Source organism: Chanodichthys erythropterus, chromosome 19, assembly GCF_024489055.1.
Source record: "Chanodichthys erythropterus isolate Z2021 chromosome 19, ASM2448905v1, whole genome shotgun sequence".
In the NCBI taxonomy this organism is placed as follows: domain Eukaryota; kingdom Metazoa; phylum Chordata; class Actinopteri; order Cypriniformes; family Xenocyprididae; genus Chanodichthys; species Chanodichthys erythropterus.
The window spans coordinates 28,317,090-28,344,569 of record NC_090239.1 but is presented as its reverse complement, the minus strand read 5'-3'; the positions used below and the strand labels follow the sequence as shown (position 1 = coordinate 28,344,569).

Here is a 27,480-nt window from a genome sequence, read left to right as displayed (position 1 = left end):
TACTTATCTTCTTCACTGGATCTGATCATGCAGAAAGCTGCTATCATTCATAGGAGCGGGAGCATTTTGTTACAAATCATGGTTGTTGAATGGCAGTTATTTTTTAGCATGAGTCAGAGTCTAGATGCTACACAACCTCTCAGTTCCTGCCATAAATGACATTTCAATGGGTCAATTTTGGCAGGAAAGCACTACTAAGGAGTAAGGGGCTTGGTTTTAAATCGTTTTACACTTGCAATGCATTTTAGACATTTTTAGAGTCTGAAACTTCATAACATCATTCATATTTCGGTGCTGTGCTCTTATTATCACCTTGTCTGTCACATGCTGAATCAGGGTTAATTTTGACTTTTGAGTTGTTATTTACAGGGTTTTTTATTGTTCTGGAAAACCTGTAAATATCATGGAATTTCATAAATGTGTTTTCTAGGCCAGGAAAAGTGATGGAAATAAAATCTGTAAAAAAAAAAAAAAAAATTGTAGTTCATTTTTAATTCTTAAATATTTGAAGAGTTTAGATGCAAAAGCCGCTAAACACCACCTCATAACCAGATAATGATACTGAGTGAATGCTCTCCATACATAGTATGCATTCATTAAATACTTTTGCTTCAAATCCGCTAAATCCCAGCATTAGCCCTTTCAGAAATACTGGTTTATTGTCTGCAAAAGCGAGTAAGTCCACAGAAGAACCAATCGGAAGATTCATAGATTCATATGATTTCAAGATGAATGACAGTGTGGGTATGAGCTGGCTTTCAATTGCCGAACTGCGAGTTTTTAATCATGTTTTGTCCATCGTTACAGTGGCAATGACAGGATTCCATGAGTAGCAAGCGTTCCTAGTGCTGCTGTAAAACTGAAAGAAACAGACATTTTAATGTCTTGTTGTCCATAGAGGTGGACTTTTGTGTTGACTTTTGCCATTTTTGAAAATAAGGCATTTCAATAACTGAATAATAACCTTAAAGTGAAATTACTGAACCTAAACATAGTCTTAAATAGTAAAAAAATTAAAAAATAAATAAATAAAATGCTAATTTAAAAGAAAACATGTCAGATGGACTTAGAGGTTTTTGCAATGGAACTCTTCATTTCTTGACTTAAAATTTCTTGACTTTTTAGGGATTTTTAATCCTCATCACAAACTAATGGAAAATTTATTGAAAAGTCATGGAAAAAAGAAAGTGAGGGAATTGTTTATTTTTAATGTACAGTCAAACTGATGCTGGATCAGATTAGTGCAGCAAAATAAATACCCGATCAAAAAGTTTCTAAGACTTTGTATCAGAAAGTGTCATTTTTCCCCTCTTTAAATTGTTTGGTTTTTTTTGTTGTTTTTTTTTCCCCTGTAATTTGAGGCTTAGACTACTTGTGATTACTCGTTATGCATACAGAAATGTTGGTATCATTAGAAAGTAGCATTTCTTAATGAGAGCAGGATAATCACAGTCTACTGGGCTTTCAGTATCAAGAGTTCAATTACTATTCTAATTTACCATCTTGCCTAATAATGTTTTCGATGTGATGCGCAATTAACAAAATCCTATAAACAGCTTGTGTGGTAATCATTCACTGAAGTGGTATGAAGCAATGCATCCAAGAGTGAAAGACATTTCCCCATTAATATGACCGATTTGCTCAACAGATAGACACGTGTTGTTGTGGACCATTTTAATTGCGAGCCCTCTCGTGAGCCTCGGGGTATATGTACTCCTCAGTGGATTGTGCCTCCTTATAGGATGTTCTTTATGTGTTGTTGTCACTGTTGTGGTACTGTGAGTCTGCATTTGTACCAGTGTTGGTGCTCTCGGTCTAGATGCAGGTAAATTTGTGTGCCCCTTGTCCCTGAGGTCTTCTGTAGCAGATGGGGATTGAGTTAGTCTATTTCTCACATTTGCCATGTTTTGCAAAACATATGCCATCTCAGCACCTCTCTGAGACTGCAGACTAGCTTGAAAGAGCACTCTCATTTCCAAGTGATTGGCATTTGTCAGGGACGCATCATGGTCCCAAGAGGCCTGTGAGCACAAGCGACAAGCGATTTGGCTGAACAAATTTATTTTTTTTGCTAGGGCTGACCGATACATTGCATGCGATTGTCACATGCATTTCGTCAGTAAAGCCGGTTCTGTCTAATAAATGTCGCTCAATTTGAAAGCAGGTGATGGCGATTTAGCGGTAATCAGTGAACCTGCTTTACTGACGAAATGCGTGTGACAATCACATGCGATATATCGGTCAGCCCTATTTTTTGCAGACTTATATTAAAGAACTAAAAATAATAGTTAGTCCTAGAGTTCAACTCACAGTGCACAGAAGGGCCCAGGGAAGAATCAATGAAAATGTATATTCTAGTGATACGTTCACACTGTAAACACCAAAGGTTCCAAGGACTGTAATGGTCAGCTCACACTGTTTACGCTCAGGGGCCATAGAGCCACAGTGGACAGCTTATGCTGAATAGGTTGAGGGGGTCCATGGCCCTAAAGACCCATTGGTTAGCTCACACTGTATATTCCAAGGAGTCCAAGGACCATAGCGGTCAACTCAAACTCTGTACACAAAAGGACCAAGGGCAACAGGAGCCATAGTGGTCAGCTCACTCTCTATGCACTGAGATGCCCTGGAGCCCTAGTGACCAGCTCGCGCTGTAAAGGCAAAAAGGCCCAGGTGCCCTAGAGTCCTATTGGTCAGCTCAATCTGTATATTCTCAAGGGATCAGGAGCCTTATTGGTCAACTCGAAATGTATACACAGAAGGGCCCAGGGTGCCAGGAGCCTTAGGGTTCATCTTATATTGTATGCACTGAGGGGCTGAGGGGCCCTGAAGCCCTAGTGGTCAACTCACACTGTATACACTGAGTGGCCCAGAGGCCCTGGAGTCCTATAGCACTCAGCTCACGCTGTAAAGACAGAAGAAGCCCAGGGGCCCTAGAGCCCTATTGGTCAACTCACAGTGAATATTCTGAGAGGCTCAGGAGCCTAAGTGGACTGCTTGCACTGTATACATTTAGAGTCCCTGGAGCCCTAGTGGTCAGCTTATGCTGTAAAGACAGAAGGGCCCTAGGGCCTTAGAGCCCTGTTGGTCAGCTTGCACGATATATTCTTAGGCGCCTGAGGGACTCTAATGGCTAGCTTGCATTTTATGAGCCAAAGGCACTGGTTTGGTTTTTGTTGACAGTCTCAGGCCATGCATCCTGAGGCCATGCATCCTCTGGCCAATCTGAGACCCTATAGTTCTGGCCCTATCCATAATCTAACCATAATTTTGTTTCCTCAAAAAATTCAGATTGCATTTGAGGAACTCCGTAAGTTAAATAATTAAATTCTAATTTGGCATATTTGACCTCATGTGAAGCACTTTGTTATCCTCTTGCACATTAAGCAATTAACAATAGCACTATCAATATTTTACATGGTGATTTGATTTGAATGAGCAAATGTTTTAAAGCTAATTTGACAACATATTACTTCCCAGCCTGTTAAAACATGGATAATATTCTTTTGCAGATATTCAGACAGAAATCATCACCCTGACCACATCCAAAGCAATGCATTACCCATAAATTACTTCAGTCTTGATGATGGCCTTTTGCAAATTCTCTTGGCAAATTGAATACATGGATTAAAAAAAAAAAAAAAAAACACTAAGCAACATCGTTTTCAAGGGTTATTTTGTACTCACACATAATGATTTTGTTTATCGCAAACAGCAGCTCTTATTTATGACATCTCTTCGGCCCGCTGGTGACCGGGTTTGTTTTGCTGTCTATCAATGTGGTTCTGGCAGCTCTCTCCTTTTCCCTATTCTCTGAGCATCTGTCAGATGGTACTTCATACTGGCATCGGACGTCTTCTCATGCCCATCAGTGTGTTTTATTCATTAGCCATCCTCACCCACACAGAAATAAATCAGAATTAAACCTGGGCGTTATCTTTGCCACGCCTTCCTTAATACCTTATGAAAAAAGAAATGCTCTGACTCTTTCTGGGCACGATGCACTCATATCTGTAATTACAGAGTCTCTTCAAACTAAAAAGACATCAAATATTAAAGCAAAGTGACTGGAGAAAAAAAAAGGTGGTGAAGAAATGAGAGTGATGTTAATCTGACTCCTCAGGATTTTAAAAAAGCAGTGAGGAAATGTAATGTACGGTAAAACACAGTGTGGCATAACTCCTCGTGCTTTCGAACGCCCCATGACCCCAATCCTCTCCATGTGCCCTGAAGACACAGGAGTGAGCTGAAAAATCATTTGTAGTCTGATTTCACACCAAAACACATGCCCCGACTGGCACTATGTGTGGTGCTGTCCCCACCCGTGGGTGGATGGATGGGTTTTTCAGCACATTCTCACGAGGACAGGCCCACCCGCAGGCTCCATTTCTCACCCGGCATCACCCTCGTAATTATCTCCATCTCAGCAGGGTTACAAACCCTTTTGTCCCCGGGCCAACGCTACACATCGTCTCATGGACTCATAACTTATGAAACTCACAGCAGGAGGTGTGACTTTAGAAGAACAGAATAAAGTGAACAAATTGAGTCTGTCAGATTTATTTGAATCCTGCTAAGAGTGCTCAGCAGAAGAATTTAAGTTGACCATTGCTTGAAAGATTTTGATTTAAACATGTCTGCAACTTTACACTTAATAGACTTGGGGCCACATTTACTGACAGCTTGCTTCAACGCAAACCCTCTTTTGGCATAAAAAAAAAAACTACTCTCAGGATTGACTAAAGACACGCAGTGAAAAAATTGGTGCTAAAACATGCGTGGACACAGTTATTTTTGCGGCTGACCTTATTGCATTTGTAGGAGTTTCACTAAATTTATGGTAGGATGGTATTTAAATGAATCATGCGAGGTGATTTACTAAGGTTTGCGCTAGTCAATTTACTGGTATTTGCGCCATTATTTACTGCCCAAAAAAGCATGTATTAAACCAGACGTGCAGCCGGATCATTTCCATAATGACCAACGCAATCTACCAAGAGCAGCACAAATTAGTCTGTGTTCTTTAAAGGTGCAGTATGTGATAATTTTATCTGCTAGAGGTCGCTAGAGGCCTATTCAAAACAAAGGCGTAGCTTGATGACGGCAAGTTTGAGTGTGGAATCTTGGGACATGTGGTCTCCACCTCAACAGACAGTGCAATAGGACTTGGGAAGAAAACATGTCAATGGATGCGATTATTAACGTTACTGTAGTATGAAGCAGAGCAGGACCGAGTGTTGTGGGAGCTGAACGAGGCCGCTGGAGCGATTGCGCAACACTTTTATTGACTTTTATTATGCCACAATCGCCGGCGCTGCTTCCGCTTTACCATATGTATCATATGTATTGACAGCACAATTTTTATTGTGAGGTTATGATGTAAAATTATGATAACTACACTGTAGCTGCTACAGTAACTAACAAAATCTATCCAATACTGGATTTCGTAAGTGTCTGAAAAAGACAATTTTCACATGCCACCATTACATATTGCAATACAATACAGCAAATATAGTTTGACAGTAAATTATCAAATTAATTGATTACTGTTTAGTCAGATGATATGAAAACGATTACCACTTGTTCAACGAATATATACACTCCTGTACATTCAAACACAATAATTGGGCATACATAGCAAACGCGAGTTCAACGATTTGCGCGAGTAGATTACATACAAAGTCAATGCAAAGACGCGATTAGACTATGGATCAGACGCGTCGTCGCGCGGGTCTACAGACGCGATGCCCCGCGTTTGGCGTGTATGCCCCATAATACTAATCGTGTTGATCGTTATAATGGCATACGTTTTCTGTAAAGATACAAATCAAAACAGCTCACCTGTCGAGTAAAACACAAGCAAGATCGGCATCTCTTTCTAGGTGGAGTTTGTCGCGAAGCTCTCTCCATCTAGAAAATGCAACACCGATATTGATCCTCGCTCTTTCTCTCCTCTTGTCCCAAACTCTTTTGGGTCGTTTGGTTGGCCCGTATGCTTACTTTTACGGGAGCTGTCCTTGTCGACAGAACCAGCGGCAGATGGTAAACAGTAATTATGTTCCATAAATAAGTAACACAATCCACCATAAAACGTGCAAGAAGTAAATAAGGAACTGCTTGAAGCAAGCTAGTGGTTTGCTGGACGCTAGACACTACTTCCGCATTTGTCCATGACATTTTCATGTGGTTTCTACATCAGTAAAGGCGGTAACAAAGGTAACTGACGTCATTGACAGGCGACTGCACTGCCCCGTGTCACTGTTTAGAATGGGTATTTTCTCATGATTTACAAGTAGTTGAAAACATTAGAGATATTTTTAGTAATCAGCTGGACAAAATATATAACACTAGCCTAGTGGTTTTTGGATATTTTACTGTGAATATCTTGCAAATTAATTAATTTGATCACATGCAGAACTTTCCAATCGCATTTGCACTTTATGGAATTATGCTCTCAGGCTAATTTGTCCTGTTTAGTAATCTGACCCTTGATGCCATGTCATGTCAAATCAAGTCACCTTTATTTATATAGCACTTTTTACAATGCAGATTGTGTCAAAGCAGCTTTACAGTGAAAATAATTTGGCTGCACAGCAGCTCTAGAAAAAAATAGTGTCATTGTCCAGCTTAAGTTCGGTGTTGATTCATTTCCATTGTAAAAATCATTAGTTATTATTTTAGTTAATTTATCAATACAGCAGCCCTGAAGAAAACAGTGATGTCATAGTTCAGTTCAGTTCGCATACAATGGTGTCAATGCAGGCAGACCAAAACATTGTTGAATATCAAGTGTCCCCAACTAAGCAAGGAACCCAAACTCATCACATGACAAAAATGGAGGAAAAAAAAAATGTGTGTGTGTGTGTGTAAATTTATTTTAATAAAATAAATGTATTTTTATTAAATTTATTTAATAAAAATAAATTGTATTTATTTATTTATTATTTATTTATCTTTCAGGGTACAGCGGCCAGTCGAGTTCACTATAAAGTGGATTTGGAGCAGTTTCCTTACAGCACTAGTATCTTCGACGTGGAGGAGAACTCAGGCAGTGTTCTCACTAGGGTCAATCTGAATGAGGAGCCCAACACTAAATTCAGTGTAAGTGCACAACAATCTTTTCTTAATACATGGCTTGTCAACTAGCAACCTGCAGGCCATAACTGACCCGTCAATCATTTTTATGCGTCCCACAGATTGATTTAGATGAAACTGCTGCACTGCCTGATGCTGTCTGAGCAAAACTCAATGGCGAGTTTAGAAACACTCACAATAATGGTTCAAATTCAGGTTTTAAGCTTTTTTGGACATGCATAAAAAACACAATGTTCTTGTCTTATCAGATGTAGGGATGTCACGGTTCCAAATAACCAGAAGTGGCACATTCCATGGGCGAGAATCCATGAAACGCATTATTAGACTGCATGATGTATTGAAAACATTTAAAACTTTTTATAGCATATTATAACATATTATAGCATAGTACAAATATGAATTCACAAAGGCTATGATCCAAGTAAATAAAAAAAAATAAAAAATGCCATGGCGGTTTAATATGCGCTTTAATAATTTACATGCATGTAGGTTACGTGCTGCTCAGAGTAGCTCTGTTCACAGTACACGCTGCTCTACATGAGCTGTTATCATTTGGATCACGCCTCAGACTCCACCTCTGCATATGCTGTAAGTTTGGGTTGCTTATAACTTTCATCTGGGAATGTAATGAGTGTCATTTCATCACATTTGTAAGGTAAATCATTTATAAACCTACGCCAACACAGGTGAATACATCAATACAAAGTTCTGGCATGAAATTCTAGATGGCACAGGCTGATAGGTCCCTTAATCAATTTGTAGGTCACTAACTCAATCATTACAAATATATTGGAGTAAATAAATGCAGTCAAGTAGAGAGTAAAAGTTGCTAATGTCTTTGACACTTAGTCAAAGTACAGAGTAGCCTAAAAGACACTTACATACAGTAACTAATTACATTTACTCAAATAATTTACACCACTAGACTTGTGTTGCCATGTAAATGTCTAATCTAATCTTAAACAAGATCTGCAAACAGAAAAAGAACAATAATCTTAAAAGTCTTATTTTAATGCAATTTTGTTTAATGACAAAAATATGTATTATATTATATTATATTATATTATATTATATTATATTATATTATATTATATTATATTATATTATATTATATTATATTATATTATATTATATTATATTATATTATATTATATTATATATTTACTCAGAAATTAGTTTTGCCCTGTGTTGAGACATTAATACAAACATCTTTTTGACTTTGAATAATTATATTTCCCAATGTTGATTCCAAGTTCTTGTTTTATCTTAAAATTGATTTTCTCTTGTTTCCAAACAGTTGGCGATTATTGCCTATGATGACGGGGAGCCGATGAAGTTCAATAAGACTCTGGTGGAGATCACTGTCCTGCAGCCATCCATTATTCCTGTGTTCACACAGGAGGAGTACAGGTAAGCAAACGCTTGAACGTTTGGTGAAGCGGTTATAGCCGTGTTTTTAATCATGAAAAAACACAGCTATAGACCAATCAGAATCAAGGACAGGAACAAACTGTTTTATAACAGTTATATAACGGTTGTGTGTTTGAAAGCTGATATATACACAAATTTTTATATAACCTAGGTATGTGTTTTAAAAGTATATGCTTGTTTTTATAGGCACAGCATTTGTTTTGACTTGATTTGACTTGATGACTTGATATCAAACAATTGTAATTCTATGGTCTTAAGCCAAAAATCTGAGTTTCAGAGGTGGAGCGAGTTCAAAATTGATCCTGTTTTGATTATGAAGCTTATGAACAAACAAGCATTTTTCATATATGGATTAGCATCAAATTGTAGATCTTGCACAATAAGACCAGAAACGTGTATTTTGAAAGCAAATGGGGTCTAAGCACTATGAAAAGAACCAGTTTTAGGTAGCTTTATTCAGTATAAAACCGTCAGCATAGATTTAATCATAGACTTTATGAATATGTATAATAGCTGCAAGGTAAAGTGTGCTGCAAAGGTGTAATGTAATGTTTTATATGCACTGTTGTTTCCTCAAAGGGCATTTGCACTCCATTCGAATGCATTATGGCTGCTTTATTAAATTACATATTTAATATATTTGACACATGGGGTAATCAGTTCAATTCACACGGTTCCGGGGCAAAGAACACTCACACTGGCTTGTCTAAATTGATTTAAAGCTAAAAATATCGAAGCTTATTTTGCTCATTTTATCACACAACATATTCATCTGTACATTCAGAAGACAGCATTATCTATGCAGATAGATCTGTGATCAAAAAATGTATTATTTAGGATTTTATTAACAGTTTTATAGTGAAGTGGTAGTTGTACGCAGGCTTTGATGACCAATGGGGTTAAAATAGCCTTGATAACATCCTTATCCATTGATTAATCAGGGCTACAGAGACAGAAACATGGAAATGAAAAGACTTGGCCGAAGGTCTGAATTAATGTTGTGTCCTACAGAGCTGCAGAAAGGTCATAGTTGATAGTAGCTCTGCAGCACAGTGAGAATAACAATAGCTTTCAAATGCAGCCCTCTGCCAGCGCTTGATTTCTGCCACTGGACACATTAGCCAGGTGTCTGTTGCCCCTGTGTGGTGAGCAGGATAGAGTTTGTCTGATCTGCCTGGCTTTGCCGGTTCAGGAAACTGCTCTGGGGGATCATCTAGAGGTGGACTAGAGATAAACCCAGCTCCATAATTACCTGCTCACAGTACAGTCTTCAAGTAATTTACATTCAGCTGTGTGAGAAATTGCTTACTAAGGCAAGCATCACTATTTCTATTGCTAATATGATACAAATAATACGTCAAATCATCCTACTTGTTGAAAAGACGCATTTTGTTCATTGCCTAAAGGGCAAGAAATTAGTTTTCGATCCCTTTTTTTTATTTTTTTTTTTATTATTATTATTTATTTTTTTACTTTAAATTAGGGGAAAATGCAGTAGACTTAGGCATTCCTGCTTAAAACCAAACTAAAGCAGTTTACTTGGCCACCAATCTGTTTTGCAACACGTAGGCTGGACTAGTTTGATTGTTTTACATTTATATGTATGCATTTGCATTTGCAACCTAGGCTCATTGGAAAAATGTGCCTCTGCCTACATTTCTGCAAAACTCCAAACTGTACCTACAATTCACTGCAGTTTCCAACTGAAATAAACACTAGTGGAAGTAAATAAACCTTTTTTTCCTTTTCATACAAATTATGATTAAGATTATGATTATCAATTAATAAAGACTTATTTTTGCCTGGTTGCTTGCACAATACTATGTAATGATCTAAAAACACGTTTGCAATTATGCATGATTTGTAAACTGACACATTTTGATATTTGATCACATAAATTCCATATGTTTGTTTTTTTCTAATGTACAAACCCAATTCCAAAAAAGTTGGGACACTGTACAAATTGTGAATAAAAACAGAATGCAATGATGTGGAAGTTTCAAATTTCGATATTTTATTCAGAATACAACATAGATGACATATCATATGTTTAAACTGAGAAAATGTATCATTTTGAGGTAAAAATAAGTTGATTTTAAATTTCATGGCATCAACACATCTCAAAAATGTTGGGACACGGCCATGTTTACCACTGTGTGGCATCCCCTCTTCTTTTTGTCTGGGGACTGAGGAGACAAGTTGCTCAAGTTTAGGAATAGGAATGTTGTCCCATTCTTGTCTAATACAGGCTTCTAGTTGCTCAACTGTCTTAGGTCTTCTTTGTCGCATCTTCCCCTTTATGATGCGCCAAATGTTTTCTATGGGTGAAAGATCTGGACTGCAGGCTGGCCATTTCAGTACCTGGATCCTTCTTCTACGCAGCCATGATGTTGTAATTGATGCAGTTTGTGGTCTGGCATTGTCATGTTGGAAAATGCAAGGTCTTCCCTGAAAGAGACAACGTCTGGATGGGAGCATATGTTGTTCTAGAACTTGGATATACCTTTCAGCATTGATGGTGCCTTTCCAGATGTGTAAGCTGCCTATGGCACACGCACTCATGCAACCCCATACCATCAGAGATGCAGGCTTCTGAACTGAGCACTGATAACAACTTAGGTTGTCGTTGTCCTCTTTAGTCTGGATGACATGACGTCCCAGTTTTCCATAAAGAACTTCAAATTTTGATTTGTCTGACCACAGAACAGTTTTCCACTTTGCAACAGTCCTTTTTAAATGAGCCTTGGCCCAGAGAAAACGCCTGCGCTTCTGGATCATGTTTAGGTATGGCTTCTTTTTTGACCTATAGAGATTTAGCCGGCAACGGCGAATGGCACGGTGTTCTTGAGTCCATGTTGTGATTTCCATTACAGTAGCATTCCTGTATGTGATGCAGTGCCGCCTAAGGGCCCGAAGATCACAGGCATCCATATGGTTTTCCGGCCTTGGCCCTTACGTACAGAGATTGTTCCAGATTCTCTGAATCTTTGGATGATATTATACACTGTAGATGATGATGCAATTTTTCTCTGAGAAACTCCTTTCTGATATTGCTCCACTATTTTTCGCCACAGCATTGGGGGAATTGGTGATCCTCTGCCCATCTTGACTTCTGAGAGACACTGCCATTCTGAGAGGCTCTTTTTATACCCAATCATGTTGCCAATTGACATAATATGTTGCAAATTGGTCCTCTGGCTGTTCCTTATATGTACATTTAACATATGTACATTTGTCCCAACTTTTTTGGAATGTGTAGCTCTCATGAAATCCAAAATGAGGCAATATTTGGCATGACATTTCAAAATGTCTCACTTTCAACATTTGATATGTTATTTATATTCTATTGTGAATAAAATATACGTTTATGGGATTTGTAAATTATTGCATTCCTTTTTTATTCACAATTTGTACAGTGTCCCAACTTTTTTGGAATCGGGTTTGTACTAAGCTTGCTCTTCTGGTACAGCATTGCACTTGCGATGCAGATCATGCGACAAGCTCAAACACTTGTAAAGCAGGTAAAATGGCATGGTTGCTTCAGTGTTTTTATCACGTTTTATTTTGTTAACACTAGGTTAGGTTTAGTGTTAGTGGTACTTTTTTTCAAAACGCCACAGAGCATGAGCCTTTTAGCGCCACACATCTCCACTCACTCCAAACTGCTGTGATACCTACAACAAGCATAATAAAACGTTTCCAGATTAACATTCATCTGCTCTGGATAAAACTGAACACCATTTTAGTGCCACTTACTGGACATTTCACTCCAAAGTGTAATTTCAAAGTGTCGCATTTTTGCAATGAGCCTGCGTTGCATTTATGCATTTGCTATTATCCATCTGCATTTATCCAAAGTGACTTATTCAAGGCATTAAAGGTATACATTGTTTTTAATTCATTGTATTCCCTGGGAATCAAACCCACGACCTTGGCATTGTTAGCGCCATGCTATTCCATTTGAGTTACAAGAAAGCTACCTTTTACAGGGGTTTGGGTCATGCTGGGAGAATGGCTGGTCAAACAGCTCCACATTAGCTTGTCCAGGTTAGAAAAAAAACAGCTTTTAACCAGGCGGTGATACCATATAAACCATTTTAAATCAGCTAAGACCAGCAAACCACCTTATAGCTGGTCATCTCAGCATGGTGCAATCACCCAAAGCAAAACACTTTAACAGCTGCCTAGCAACACACTGGAAACTATACCAGATGGATTTTTCACCATCAGACAGCAAGTGCTTTAGAAAATGCAAAAATAAACATCTAGTCTGTCAGTTTCACTGTATTGTTTTATTTGGTCCTTTTATTTATTTATTTATTTATATGCAAGGCACTCAATGATGGCACTCAAAAAAAAAAAAAAAAACGCTTCAGTGCAAGAAAAAAACAAAAACAAAGCATATTTGATGTTGGCTAAATAAGAGTGACATAATGGGATAAAAGGCTACAGTAATTAGACAAACAACAAAGCATATTTTGTTAGCAGCAGTAGAGTTTTTGTGATGTTTGCCAACTAAAATGTGCAGCCTGTGCATTTTCGCATGGCATATCTCATAAAAATGCTTAATGAATCCCTGTGACTCTTCTAAATCACCCACAGAGCATCCTGCCACTTCTGTTTTTCATTCTGACGATCACACCCATCACTGTCTCATTTTTATTCTTTCCTTTTTGTGAATGTTTTATCAATTCAGCTTCCACTTCAGTCATGCAGTAGAAAAAAAGCTTGAAACAAACTTAAATTATCTGCATTGACATGCTAAACTCATGCCAAAAACTAGCATTGTTTCAGCCACGCTGGCATTTTACTTTTTATTTACTTTCTTAATTAAAGTTTCTGTTCATGTTTTATTAGTGCATGTTAAATTGATCAAAAGTGACAGTAAAGACATTATAATGTAACAAAATGTTGTTCAGATTAAGCTATTATTTTAAACTTGAAAAAAGAATCCTGATTTTTTTCTTTTTTTAAATACAGTTTCCACAAAAATATTAGGCAGGACAACTTTTTATCAACATTGTTAAGAAATGTTTTTTGGGTAGCAAATCAGCATATTAGAATGATTTCTTAAGGATCATGTGACACTGAAGACTGGAGTAATGATGCTGAAAATTCAGTGTTGCATCACAGGAATAAATTACATTCCAATTTTTTTTTTTTTTTTTAAATAGAAAACAACTATTGTAAATTGTAATAATATTTCAAAATATTACAGTTTTTTTCTGTATTTTTCAAATAAATGCAGCCTTGGCAAGCATAAAAGACATCTTTCAAAAATATTTAAGACCACCTCCCAAACTTTTGGTAAAGCACCTGTTCCACCTTTTTTCATTTTCATTAAGTCATTTTTTCCACCAACCATTTAGCTCCATTTTGGAATGTAATGCTGTAATGCATTTTGGAATGTAATTCTGATGGATAAAATTCAGTCTTTTATAAAAGTCTTTTCTTTTCTTTTTTTTTTCTTACTGATTGTCCTGTTTTGCTTTACATCAAGTAAAATCTGGTGTGGGAAGCATTTCACATTGTCTTTAAGACAAGTAACCTATTGAATAAATCTTACAGTGATGTCACACCAGAGCTACTCAAAATAAACCTGAAACCGTAATAAATTGTCTGTCAATCATCTACCTGTAGCTAATAGTTTCTAATATGATAGGAGCTGTGTTTGACATCGAGTGACATGGACATGTATGGTAGAAGAGCACAGGTTGGTTCAGCACTGAAATTGGAAATTATTAGTAGTTATGTAAAGAGGACATCATGAAACCACCCTTCAAGCCCAAGGGTCTGCAAGAATGAGTTTAATTAGCATGTACTGTGTAGTGGTGTAGAATGGCTATAGATAATTACAGGTTAGTTTGCAAATGTTTAAATTAGATGTTATGTGTCCTGCTTTAGGTTCTGGGCTCAAGGATTCCCCCACGGGAACCATACATGCGTGAAAGTTTATTGTAGGGGTAATTTAGGTCAATCTGCAATACTCTTTTATGTTCCCATTCTTAGTTTTAACATCACGCCACACCCATATAGGAATGTCCAAGCAGATGAAAGGGAGAATAAATGCTAAAATTAAGTGTTATATATATATATAGAGAGAGAGAGAGAATGATTTCATTGCAAAATCAAAGTCCGCATATTTATGCGGGGGTCGCATTTTTACAAATGCGCCGCACTTTCGCCGCATAAATTGCCAATTTCAGCAAGCAAAATATGCAGGGCTGGCATGATTTCATAATGAATTCATGATTTCATGAATTCCTGTGTTTTCGTTGCAAAAAAGTCACATATATCTTAGCAGAAAGTTGAAAAATGTTGCATTTTCTTCACACAAGTAAAGCGCCATTATTTCCCCCTATTGCCATGGGAACCTTATGAAGTGACGTAATTACGCGACGTGAACATCATCTGCAAACCCCACGGTGAAACCAGGGTGAAACCATGATGAAGCACGCAAATCATTTTCCCGGTTTGTTACATGACAGTGGGGGCAAATTATTTTGCACTCCGTGCAACTGCGTGTTGGACCACAGACAGAAGTTTGAGCCATGTGTTAATTAAGGTCTGAAATAAAACAGATTGAGAACTTAAATATTCTGTGATTTAGTATGCTTGCTTATCATAGGAAGTAATAAGAAATGACTCTTTACATTAAGGTAGTAGTAGCCTAGTGAAAACAGGGTGTTGGGGAAATCACCTTTTTTTCTCTCTTTTTCATCAAACCGTAGTTTTTGCAAGTTCCCGCAATTTCATCGCATAAAATTGCAAAAATATCCCGCATATTCCATTGCATTTTTTAAGAAAATGTGCCACATAATCAAGGATTTTTGCCCGCAACAATCACAAAAAAAATCCGCGTTTTTCTGGAGGGACTGTTTAAAAGCACTAATTATTTCATTTGTATCTTTGTCTATTGTATTTATTTATTTGTGCTATTGCTTGTAGTTTGATTATTTGTTCTTTTTTTAGTTAGATAGTAGTTTTAGCTATGGTATCAAAACTGGAATCGAGAATTTATGTCTAACCTTATTTATTACAATACAAGGATACATATGTCCAAAACAACAAAAACAATAACTATTTTATTAATTTATTACTTTTGTGAAAAATTGAATAGTTGAATTCATTGAATCTAATCGAAAATCAAGAATCTAATCAAATCAAGACCTTGTGAATCGGAATCTAATCAAATCAGGACATCTGTTTTGATACCCAGTCCTAGTTTTTAACCATTAGAGTATTGGAGGGACAGAAATCTCTCAAGATTGCAATAAAAATATATTCAACTGTGTTTCGAAGATAAAAAAAAAAAAAAAAACATCAGAGTGATTAAATAATGACAGAATTTTCATTTTTGGGTGAACATTCATTATTTTGCCTATTACTGCTCAGCTTTCTGGAGTTTTGTGCCATATAAAAACTTGAATCTGGTGCTCTACAAACTTTGACACATTTCTGCCTGCTGTGCAGTAGAATCAATGTTCACTTTTCAAGTACGTGATAAATCGTTCCCACAAAAGCGATTCCAATGTAAATGCATTTATAAATGCAGAATTTATTTGGCCTCTGCAAAGGGTCGGGTGTCCTAGTGTGTTTTTTTCTATATGACAATAATACACTAGATATGCGATGAGACCGTCGATCATATGGCTGCGGTTCTCCCTCCATCACCTCCGATTCTGGAGTGCGGATTGGGATCCTCTTTACGCAGCTTCATTTGGCAGTGAACGAGCAGCACTTGAGCTGCTGCTGAACCGAAGCATGATTAGTTTTTGTGGGTAAAGTCATGTGGACAGCTCTAGAGTACCTCTCTTGACAGAAACTCATGACTTTGAGATTCTTCTTGAAGTATCTTCTTTTTTGTCTTTTGAAGATTTACGAACAATACCTAAAAGCATTTGGCTCGCAGGTGGAGAGTGCATCATCACGGCAAGTTTTGAGACTAGTTTAGTTTGGAGTGCCGGCTGATGATTGCATCCTTTGATCTGAAGTGCTGTTACACTGTCAGGCCGTTGTACAGTGTGTCTCTTTCATCTGAGCTGAAACGTCGCATTGCTGAATGTAATCTGCCATGAATTGCTGCGTCGGGACTCCAATTAGCCACATGTGGAGCTCTTTTCTGATGCCCTGTCGTCTCCACCTCCAGTCTTGCGGAGGTAATAGAAGCACTTGGCCTGCGCAGGAGTCCCCGTCTCTACTGCACCTGCAGGATTAGTATGCAGACACTGGTGGTCCCTTTGTGCCGTCCCACCAGCTCAGGGTCAGACAAACAACCACACCATTAGCACAGCGCTCCTTATTAACATGTAAAGCTCAGCTGCTGCTGTCGGTTTCAGACTGCCACACTGGCATACTGGCATTAGACTTGATAATGAATGTAACTGAGATGTATTTAGATTCTGGTTGTGTGATGATGTATCATTATGATGTAGTTAGCATACACATATACAAACAGGTTATTTAGGACTGTGAAAAATTACAGTTCATTTGGTAAGTTCTGGTTGTTTTTGTGTTGGATTATCTATCATCATCCAAAAACATTCATTTCAATGTTTGGGAGCTTTGATACAATATTTCCATTGGTGAATCCTGGCTGCTTTTCTATCAGGCATTGCTAGCTAATGCTGGCTAACAACCAAACAAAGGTTTCCATTGCTTTTATAGCTTGTTTGCTAAATGTTAATCATTTTAACAAATAAGAATAAAAATATTGCATGTTTTCAATTTTCATGTCATCAATTACCTCCCTGCATAAGTTATTCCACATACATATTTACATATTGTATTGTCCACAAGATAAAATTATTGCTGAATTTATAAAAATCCTGTTCAGTGCTTGTTTTTTAATATTGTGGTTTGTTACCTGGATGATGCACTACTATTGTTTTCTTTTCAAATCTATTAAAAAGAATTGTTGTCCGAGTAGTCAGACGTCATTAAAGGGTTAGTTCACCCAATAATTATCCCATAATTACTTGCCCTCAAGCCATCCTAAGTAAAGTTACAAATATGTATATTTGTCTTACAAAAATGCATCACTTTACTTCGGAAGGCCTTTATTAACCCCCTGGAGTTGTATGGATTATTTTTTTATAATGGATGTGCTTTTTTGGGCTTCAAAATCTTAGTTATTATTCACTCCCATTATAAAGCTTGGAAGAGTCAGCATATATATATATATTTTATTTAATATCACTCAGATTGTGTTTGAATGAAAGAAGAAAGTCATATACACCTAGGATGGCTTGAGGGTAATTTATGGGATCATTTTCACTTTTGGGTGAACTAGCTCTTTAATTGTGCGAGAGCTTTTGATGAAATTATTAATATCTGTAGAACTTTAGTCATCAGGTTTTCAGACGTGCTCAAATGTGAGAAGAAATGTTCATTACAAAAATAAATCTAACATTTACCATGAAATCAAAATAGACTTTTTTAATGGTATATTGTAGTGTTTATTAAATAATTTATGTTTTGTTTTTTTTTTGTTTTTTTTTTAAAGATGTGCCTTTGTAATCATCTTCTATATTGTTTATTAGTTTAAAGGTGCAAAATGTAGGTGTACTACACTTGATCAAAATTACATTATTTAACAAAATTTAAATAATGAATCAGTACACCATCAATCCTTCTTCTAAAATGTGTTTTTGTCTTACACTGATTTAATATGGGAAGCCTGTTATAAATGTTTATATTTAAGACCCAGTGGAATGCTTTTCACACAAAATTGCGTACTTACGTCACTCGTACGTGTGTGTCTTGTCATATCTGTAACTAGATATAAGGTGCTCCGGCTACTTTGATGCATGTGGGATTGGCATAGGTTAGTTGTTAAAACTATCGAGAAAAAGTTGACATGAAACAGCTAAATTTGGAACCTCCAGGGAATCACCTGTTAAAAAAAAAAAAAAAAAAGGCAAACTGAGGAGCTTCTGCTCTCAAAAAGAGAATGTATCAGAGCTTGTAATAAAACAAGAATCAACATTGGCTTTGTTTTTCAGAAACTAATAAGTACTGAGGGATTTGAACTCTTTTAAAAGCGGCTTGAAGATAGTGTTTGTATTACTCAACAGGTGAGTAAGGTATTTCAATTAACAGAAAAGTGTCATATGTAGCTCTCTAACAGAGTACATTGTAAAGCATTATCTATTGTGAAGGGTCATTTCATTTATGGTTATTGTGCTGGGATTTATTTTCAAGGAAATATTGTGTCTATTAATGGGTATAGCTACAGTAAAGTCTTCAGCTAGGCAGGTTAACACTCTGAGGTCTGAGGGTATCGCCGGCGATACCACCGCGGTTTTTTTCTTACCAGTGTGAAAGAGACTCAAAATACTCCGTCAATGTTGCACATACAATTAAGAGTTATACACCATTTTAATCTGTGGAATATCTTCTTTTATTTGTGTACACTCAGAGTAAAAACAAAATGTTGTGCTTTTTGTAAAATAAAGAAAGCTAACATGATGCATGATCTCTCGTCTCCCTCTGAAGGAAGTCCAATCTGATAGTTCTCAGAAAATGAACTGTAACTTAGTGAATACTAATCACAAAAAAAATTAGACTTATGTCTAAAAAAACGTTGAAATGTAAGGTTTTAAATTGTGTAAGTCAAATCGAAAACAAACATTCTGTGTTTATCCGCTAATGCGGCCACACCCACGGAGCCAGCGCTATTCAGAGGCAAATTCGGAGTCAATACCTGCATTCATCGTCTCAATTGTGTATTTATTGTTTTACAATTGTATTACAATTGGTTCTTTTGTACATTGTAATGGTTTATAAGATAACAAATAAGATAAAAAAGGTATGATTTTAAATCAGTTTCATCTCAAATCTACGGTGGCCCAGTAGTGCACAACACAACGAAATTAAAAAACCAAACATAAGTTCACAACACAATGAAATCAAGCCACAACACAACGGAATAAAGCCACAACACAACGGAAACAAGCCACAACACGATGAAATGAAGCCACAACACAACGGAATAAAGCCACAACACAACGGAAACAAGCCACAACACAACGAAATAAAGCCACAACACAACGGAATCAGCCACAACACAACGGAATCAAGCCACAACACAACGGAATAAAGCCACAATACAACGGAAATGCTCCCAACCACTAGGGGGCTCTCAGAGCTCGTTAATATTAGTATTCCTTGCCAATGTTCCATAAAGTCGACAGTCTTACAAAGATATCAATAGAATGATTAGTTTTAAGTATGTAAACGTTGTATATCGACATGAAATATTAATTCAGAATCACTTGAGTGCACAATAGCTTCATATTTATACCTGTGAATGATTTGACGCGCTACCACGGATGAAGGGAACGTCTGACAACTCCACCAAGTGGTTAAAACGTATAATTTGTATTCATTACAATGACTTTGTTTAACATTTAAAAACAGACATGTTCAATATTGGCAAGGAATACTAACAATACCGAGCTCCGAGAGCCCTAGTGGTCGGGAGCATTTCTGTTGTGTTGTGGCTTTATTCCGTTGTGTTGTGGCTCAGTTTCGTTGTGTTGTGAACTTATGTTTGCTTTTTTAATTTTGTTGTGTTGTGCACTACTGGGCCACCGTACAAATCAGTATCTCTTATCCCCATAATTATTATTGTTGAAATACTGTGTAGTAAGTGGAATGAATGTACCAGATCCCTTAAGTTCAGGCACTTTAAGGCTTTTAAACACATTAGAAGGTATTATATTTTATTTAGCAAGCATGTAAGAACTTAGATGATAGATGGAAAAGACCATATACAACAAATACAGGCAATTTACTAAGGTTTATTTTTTTTACTAATTTACTATTTAAATTAGTAAAAATATTTATTTACTGTTTTTAAAGTTTTTTTGACAGTTATAGCACCACCTATTGCATTCCCCTTTTTTTGCATTCAATTTTGTTTTGAAGTTTTAGACACATATTTATGAGAGCATTAAAACATTAGAGAAGAAAGTATGCGCACATCACAGCACAACTTGGAGCAGGTGCTCAATCGTCAGAACCACTTAAATGTCAACAAACAAAAATCGGCACACTGCCACTGTTGCTCTTAACATTTATTAAAAAGACAACATTTCAACTAAATGGGTCTTCGTCAGGTTAGGCCAATGTATGTATCGCTCTTTACTATGTCAGACACATAATGGTAATTAATATGATTAGCCTTTTGCTTGACTACATTATCAAACAGCTAATAATGTGTCGCTAATGTTACTGTTCGCCATCTCAGTCTGCCTTCTAAAGTATCCTTAGAAATGCTTTAAACAACTAAGAACATCAGTGGAGAAAGGCATATAGTTCATCATAACATTGTAATATACATCATGTACATAATTCACCCACTATATTGCTAAATGTACACAAATTTTCATAATAACAGAAAAATATACTGGGATAACCTAGCGTCTCTTTAGAGCATACTTGTAGTTAATGGTATGCTAAATCACATTGATGTGATTGGTTACAAGGTAGTTTGTGATGCAAGGAACACCGTCGATTTCAAACTTCGTTTTTGAGAATGACTTTGGTACACTGCATTTTTGAGGAGAAAATACTTAGCAGTGGTGCTGACTTATGAAGTTGTACATAATTTGTCTTAAAACATATTAAAAACATCACATAGACATATAAACAACATTAAAAACTTTAAATATTGTAAACGTTATACATATATGTGACCCGTCACGGAAACCAGTGACACAAGTCGGCAGCACAACTTTCGAGCAAAATGAAAAAGAAGCGTTTTGTTTTTTCAAAATTGGTGATTTTCGTTTTTTTGCAGAATCTGTTAGTTGAGATCACGAAGAAGCCTCTCTGTTTGAGATAGCAGTATTGGTATATTTAAAAGCGTACATTTTGAGGTTGAAATCGGCTTGTTTTTCAGAGATTCTAGCATGCAGTAGGGGCGTGTCATTGTCTGTGTGTATTTCCATACTGGATAAGCCGGCGTTTGTATCTTTTGTTATTGCCGCCACCCTCCAAGGGAAGTGTGGCTACTTATTATGCAGTGCTCTGGTCAGCTCTAAGTGATATCAAAATTCAATGAAGATGGACGCCGCAAAGATTATCGCAGACGAGCTGAACACCGAAAATGTTTTGAAGTACTTCTTCGACAAGCCGGATGCTTATGAACAAGCGCTTACTGATTCTGAAGACGATCTGAGCGACGATGAAAGCGGCATAATAAGACTGAATAATGTCCGAATTATTGGACATTTAGAGGCAAACAGACGCTCAGTGCAAACTTCGGAGATGGTTACATCCACAAAGAAGACCCCGACAAAGAAAAAGTGTGCCCGAACTACTTATTTCATTGGAGGCAACAAGATCTGCAAGAATACTTTTCTGTTTCTTATGGGGTGAGTTTCATTAAACATCAAAGTTTGTCGTTTTGTGTTCATTGTAAGAACACGTACACATTATCTCATGTTTAGTCCATGTTTAGACCTTCCCATACCTACCTATTGTTATTAGCTAGCTCAGGACTGTTGTTTTAATTGTAATCGTTAGCATCGTATCACTTGCCAAAAAACCCCATTACTATAATGGGCATTTAGATGGTAATGTTAGCATCTGCTATTAATTTGAATAATGCTTCAATTGCTTGAATTGACTGGTGTGAATGACTTAAATGTCAGAGAAAAGAACAGAATCAGAGATTTTTTTTTTTTCTTATAGAAAACGTCTCGGTTACGTATGTAACCCTCGTTCCCTGAAAGAGGGAACGGAGACGTACGTCAGTAGTGACCGACGAATTGGGATATCGCTTAGAGAGCCCTATCATCTTCGTGTAAACTAAAACAAGCCAATGGAATTGGCGTGCGATATTTGCATAATGCGCACCGCCCCCGACAGGTGTATATAAATAGGAAGCAGATGCAATCGCACTCTGTTTTTCGCTGAGGAGACAACTGGTGTCCGCACTACAGCGAGGGTACAGAAACTGTGGCGACGGGACGTACGTCTCCGTTCCCTCCTTCAGGGAACGAGGGTTACATACGTAACCGAGACGTTCCCTTTCAGTCGGTCACGTTCGACGTACGTCAGTAGTGACCGACGAATTGGGATCCCAACTAAAGCGCCACAGTTACGAAACCCCTTCCAGTGCCCAGCACAAGCTCAGCCGCCCATAGCACCGGCTGGCGGTGAAGGGGGCGAGCTTACACCGAGAGAGTCTACTGCTGTCTAACCACTACCCACTAAGTAAACTAGACACACTGGGGAAGCGAACCCGTAAGGGACGCTGCGGAAACCACTACCTACCCAATGGGGGAGGAGTTTACGTGGGAATGCACATATGGACTGGCCCGGAGGGGCAGTACGCATATGGAGTCCCTGGGATGGCTCCACCTGGTTAGGGGGAGACTCATCTGACAGGTGACAGCAGAGCTGGCTCTGCTAAGGGAAAGACACGGACTCGGCCCGTAGGGAGTTTTAAACCGTGGAAAATACACATATGGGACCGCTCACGTAGAGGGGTCACGACATATGGGCCCCAGCCAACAGACAGCGTCAGCGACGGATGTAGGCCTGGCATCAGACACTCCGCAATGTCCGAGCCGAAGGGGGAGGCGGAGGAACTCGACATGGTTCACCAAGCGGGGAACACGACTGGAGTGAAAGTATGCACGTATCCGGCCAGTGGCGGGAATGGCATTGCAAGCCGACACTTAGAGTGGGTACAACACGTCTACCGACTAGTGGATGCGAGTACACGCGAGGATACCGGCTCTTACACGTAGGCTATAAAACCTAGCGAACGTGTTAGGTGTCGCCCAGCCCGCAGCTCTACAGATATCTGTCAGCGAGGCGCCATGAGCCAGCGCCCAGGAAGAGGCCACCCCTCTGGTGGAGTGGGCTCTCAACCCGAGCGGGCAAGGCACGCCCTGGGATTCGTACGCCAAGGCGATGGCATCCACTATCCAGTGGGCCATCCTCTGCTTGGAGACAGCCTTTCCCTTCTGCTGGCCTCCGTAACAGATGAAGAGCTGATCTGAGGTCCTGAAGCTTCGCGTTCTGTCCACGTAAACGCGCAGAGCGCGGACGGGACAGAGCAAAGCTAGGGCTGGGTCTGCCTCCTCCGAGAGCAGCGCTTGCAGGTTCACTACCTGATCTCTGAAGGGAGTGGTAGGAACCTTGGGCACGTATCCAGGCCGGGGTCTCAGGATGACGTGAGAAGCACCGGGCCCGAATTCTAGGCACGTTTCGTCGACCGAAAATGCATGCAGATCCCCTACCCTCTTCAGGGAAGCCAATGCAACCAGAAGAACCGTCTTAAGAGACATTAGTTTCAGGTCGACTGATTGCAAAGGTTCGAAGGGATGACCCCGGAGAGCTGTGAGAACCAGGGTCAAATCCCAAGAGGGTACGGAGGAAGGGCGAGGAGGATTCAGTCTCCTGGCCCCCCTCAGGAATCTGACGATCAGATCGTGTTTCCCCAGGGACTTACCCTCAACTGCATGGTGATGTGCGGCAATGGCGGCAACATACACCTTGAGGGTGGAGGGAGACAGCCTTCGCTCCAACCCATCTTGCAGAAAGGAAAGCACGGATCCGACCGAACATGATCGGGGTCCTCTCGGCGAGAGGCGCACCATTCGACGAACAGGTTCCACTTCAGCGCGTAGAGATTCCTAGTGGAAGGAGCTCTAGCGGAAGTGATGGTGTCTACGACCGCTTGCGGGAGATCACTCAGAACCTCCGCATCCCGTCCAGGGACCACACGTGGAGGTTCCACAGATCGGGACGCGGGTGCCACAGGGTGCCCCGTCTCTGAGTCAGGGGGTCCTTCCTCAGAGGAATCGGCCAGGGAGGTGCTGTCACGAGGAGAATGAGGTCTGAGAATCAGGTCCGAGTGGGCCAGTACGGAGCCACTAACAGAACCTGTTCCCCGTCCTCCCTGACCTTGCACATGAGTTGTGCGAGAAGGCTCACTGGGGGTAACGCATGTTTGCGCAGACCCGGGGGGCCAGCTGTGTGCCAGGGCATCCGTGCCGAGCGTGCCGCCGGTCAGGGAATAAAACCACTGGCGGAGGGCAGTTTCCGGGGAGGCAAGCAGGACTACCTGGGCCTCGCCGAAACGCTGCCAAATCAGCTGGACCGCCTGGGGGTGGAGCCGCCACTCGCCCGCAAGTAGATGCTGCCGTGACAGCTCGTCGGCTGCACGGTTGAGCACACCTGAGACACGAGTGGCCCGAAGGGACCTCAGATCCTTCTGACTCCACAACAAGAGATGGCGGGCGAGTTGCAACATGCGACGGAAGCGTAGACCACCTTGACGGTAGGTGTACGCAACGGCCGCAATGCTTAGTGAGCGGACTAGAACGTGCTTGCCTGACAACAGCTCCTTGAAGCGGGCCAGCGCAAGACGAACCGCTAGCAACTCGAGGCAATTGGTATGCCAATGCAGCTGAGGCCCCGTCCAAAGACCTGTCACTGCATGCCCGTTGTACGTGGCCCCCCATCCCGTGGCAGAGACATCTGTGGAGACCACAGCGTGCCTGGACACTCGTTCGAGGGGTACTCCGGCCCACAGGAACGAAGGGTCCAACCACCGGATAAGGGTGCGACGGCAGCTCGGTGTCACGGGGACACGGAGCGTGCCGCACTGCCACGCCCATCTCGGGACCCAGCCGCGGAGCCAGTGTTGAAGCGGTCTCATATGAAGCAATCCGAGCGGCGTTACAGCGGCTGCAGATGCCATATGCCCCAGGAGCCTCTGAAAATCTTTCAGTGGAGCCGCTGTCCTGCACTTGAGCGAGCTCAGGCAGTTCAACACCGACTGGACGCGCACCTCGGTGAGACGCGCAGTCCGTGCGACCGAGTCTAGCTCGAGACCGAAACAAGAGATCCTCTACCCGGGGGCGAGTTTGCTCTTGTCCCAGTTGACCTGAAGACCCAACCGGTTGGGAGCTACAACCATGTCGGGTAGGACTTTGTACTGACATGCCCGACCCTCGAACGCAGACCGACCTAGGAAGGGTCTGTGTCGAGGCAGAATCGAGACATGAAAGTATGCGTCCTTCAGGTCTATTGCTGCAAACCAATCCTGGGGACGGTCCAGGATTGGCTGTAGCCCACCGCCCTTTTACGGTACAATGAAGTAGGGGCTGTAAAACCCCGACTTCATATCGGCTGGAGGGACCGGCTTGATTGTGCCCTTCGCCAGGAGGACAGCAATCTCCACCCGGAGAACAGGAGCACTGTCCAACGACACCGGAGTGAAGTGGACAGCCCTGAAGACCGGGGGACGCCGGGCGAACTGAATCGCATAGCCGGGTCTGATAGTACGAATGAGCCAACTGGACAGGCTGGGGAGCGTGCTCCATGCTTCCAGACACTGAGCCAGCAGGACCAAAGGCACCACAGACGCACCGGGGTGGGGCAGCAAGGCAGAGAGGGGACCCGACCCGGACGGCTTGGGGGCGGCCCGGAGTGGGGTCAGACTCTGCGAGGCAGCAGTGTGCATGGGAGACGGCGCACGGGACGCGGTCTGCACCATCACACTGCCACCTGCTGGCGAATGGGGAGGGAGCTGACAGCAGCGAGGCGGAGCCTGGCACACTGGCAGACACCCCTGTTGTGACCTGGAGTTTGAGGAAACTGCTCCTTTTGTGGCAAAGTGGGTACCGCTGGACTCCGGAGAGCCAGCGGCGGTAGATGGACAGCCGCCACAAAATCCCCCCCGGCCCTCCTCCGGGGGTGGGAGAGCAGATGGAATACTCTCCCAAAGGGCAGGAACCTTCCGCTCCAGGTCGCCCGTCTCAGGGCCGAGTTTTCCCCCGACCGCTTGCCACCTGGTTGGCAGAGACGGGCTGGGCACCACGTCCGCGCCCGGCACCCTGCTGTTTGGCTGGTGTAGGCTGCTGCTTTGCCAACTTAGCAGGGGCGGAGGAAGACGCAGGCGGGCGCCCTCGGCGACGAGCGGGCTGAGGCTGAGCCACGGGCGGCTGGGTGGAGGCAGCAGCGGACCGCCGTGGCATGACATGTCTGATAGCCTCAGCCTGCTTCTGTGCAGCGGAGGACTGTTGGGCACAGCTCTCCACCGCGTCGCCGAAAAGGCCGACCGGAGACACGGGGGAATCCAGGAACCGATGTTTGTCGGTCTCCCTCATGTCTGCCAAGGTCAGCATGAGGGGGCGTTGCTGGGCTACCAGAGTAGACATCGCCTGGCCAACAGAACGCGCTGTCACTTTCGTTGCCCGGAGGGCAAGGTCAGTGGCAGCGCGCAGCTCCCCAAGCAGCTGTTGGTCAGGACCTTCCTGGGGCATCTGCGACAGCGCTTTTGCCTGATAGACCTGCAAAAGGGCCACCGCGTGCAGGGCAGAGGCAGCCTGCCCACAGGCACTGTAAGCTTTCTCAGTCAGACCGGCTGAGAATTCACAGGCCTGGGACGGGAGACGCGGCTCACCGCGCCAGCCAGCGGCCGTTGGACACAACTGCGTCGCAACAGACCGCTCGACTGGCGGGATCTTCGCGTACCCCCTGGCTAGCCCGCCGTCCAGGGAGGTGAAGGCGGACGAGGGACCAGGCCCTGTACGAGCCCCAAGCGGAGCTTGCCAAGACCTGGTCACCTCATCGTGTACTTCCGGGAAGAAAGGCATTGGGGGGGGGACGCTGGATTTGACCAGCGCGACCCCCCGCCAAGTACCAATCGTCCAACCGAGATGGGCCGGGACAGGGTGGAGGGTTCCACTCAAGCCCGACGCACAAGGCGGCCCGGGAGAGCACAGCCGTAAGCTCGGGATCCGACTCGGGCAACGCTACCGTCCCGGGCGGCAGCGCGTCCGAATCCTCCCCCGAGGACTCAGGCTCACCTTCCGATGCAGCGATCGACATCTGATCCGCCGCCGGCACACCAAAGGTAACGGCTGGACAGTCCGTAGAGGGCCCAGCGGAAACCAACGGTGGCACGATGGGTTGCGGTGCTGA

General features: G+C 41.4%; 1 protein-coding gene across 2 annotated transcripts in view; it reads left to right on the top strand.

Annotated features, from left to right (window-relative positions):
• Positions 1–27,480, top strand: part of pcdh15b (protocadherin-related 15b) — a 239,673-nt gene that overhangs the window by 177,935 nt on the left and 34,258 nt on the right. For both annotated transcript variants that reach the window (XM_067368857.1, XM_067368859.1), the window contains 2 exons: positions 6,961–7,101; positions 8,393–8,505. In XM_067368857.1, coding sequence (XP_067224958.1) covers positions 6,961–7,101; positions 8,393–8,505 — 254 coding nt within the window. The remainder of the gene's footprint in view (positions 1–6,960; positions 7,102–8,392; positions 8,506–27,480) is intronic.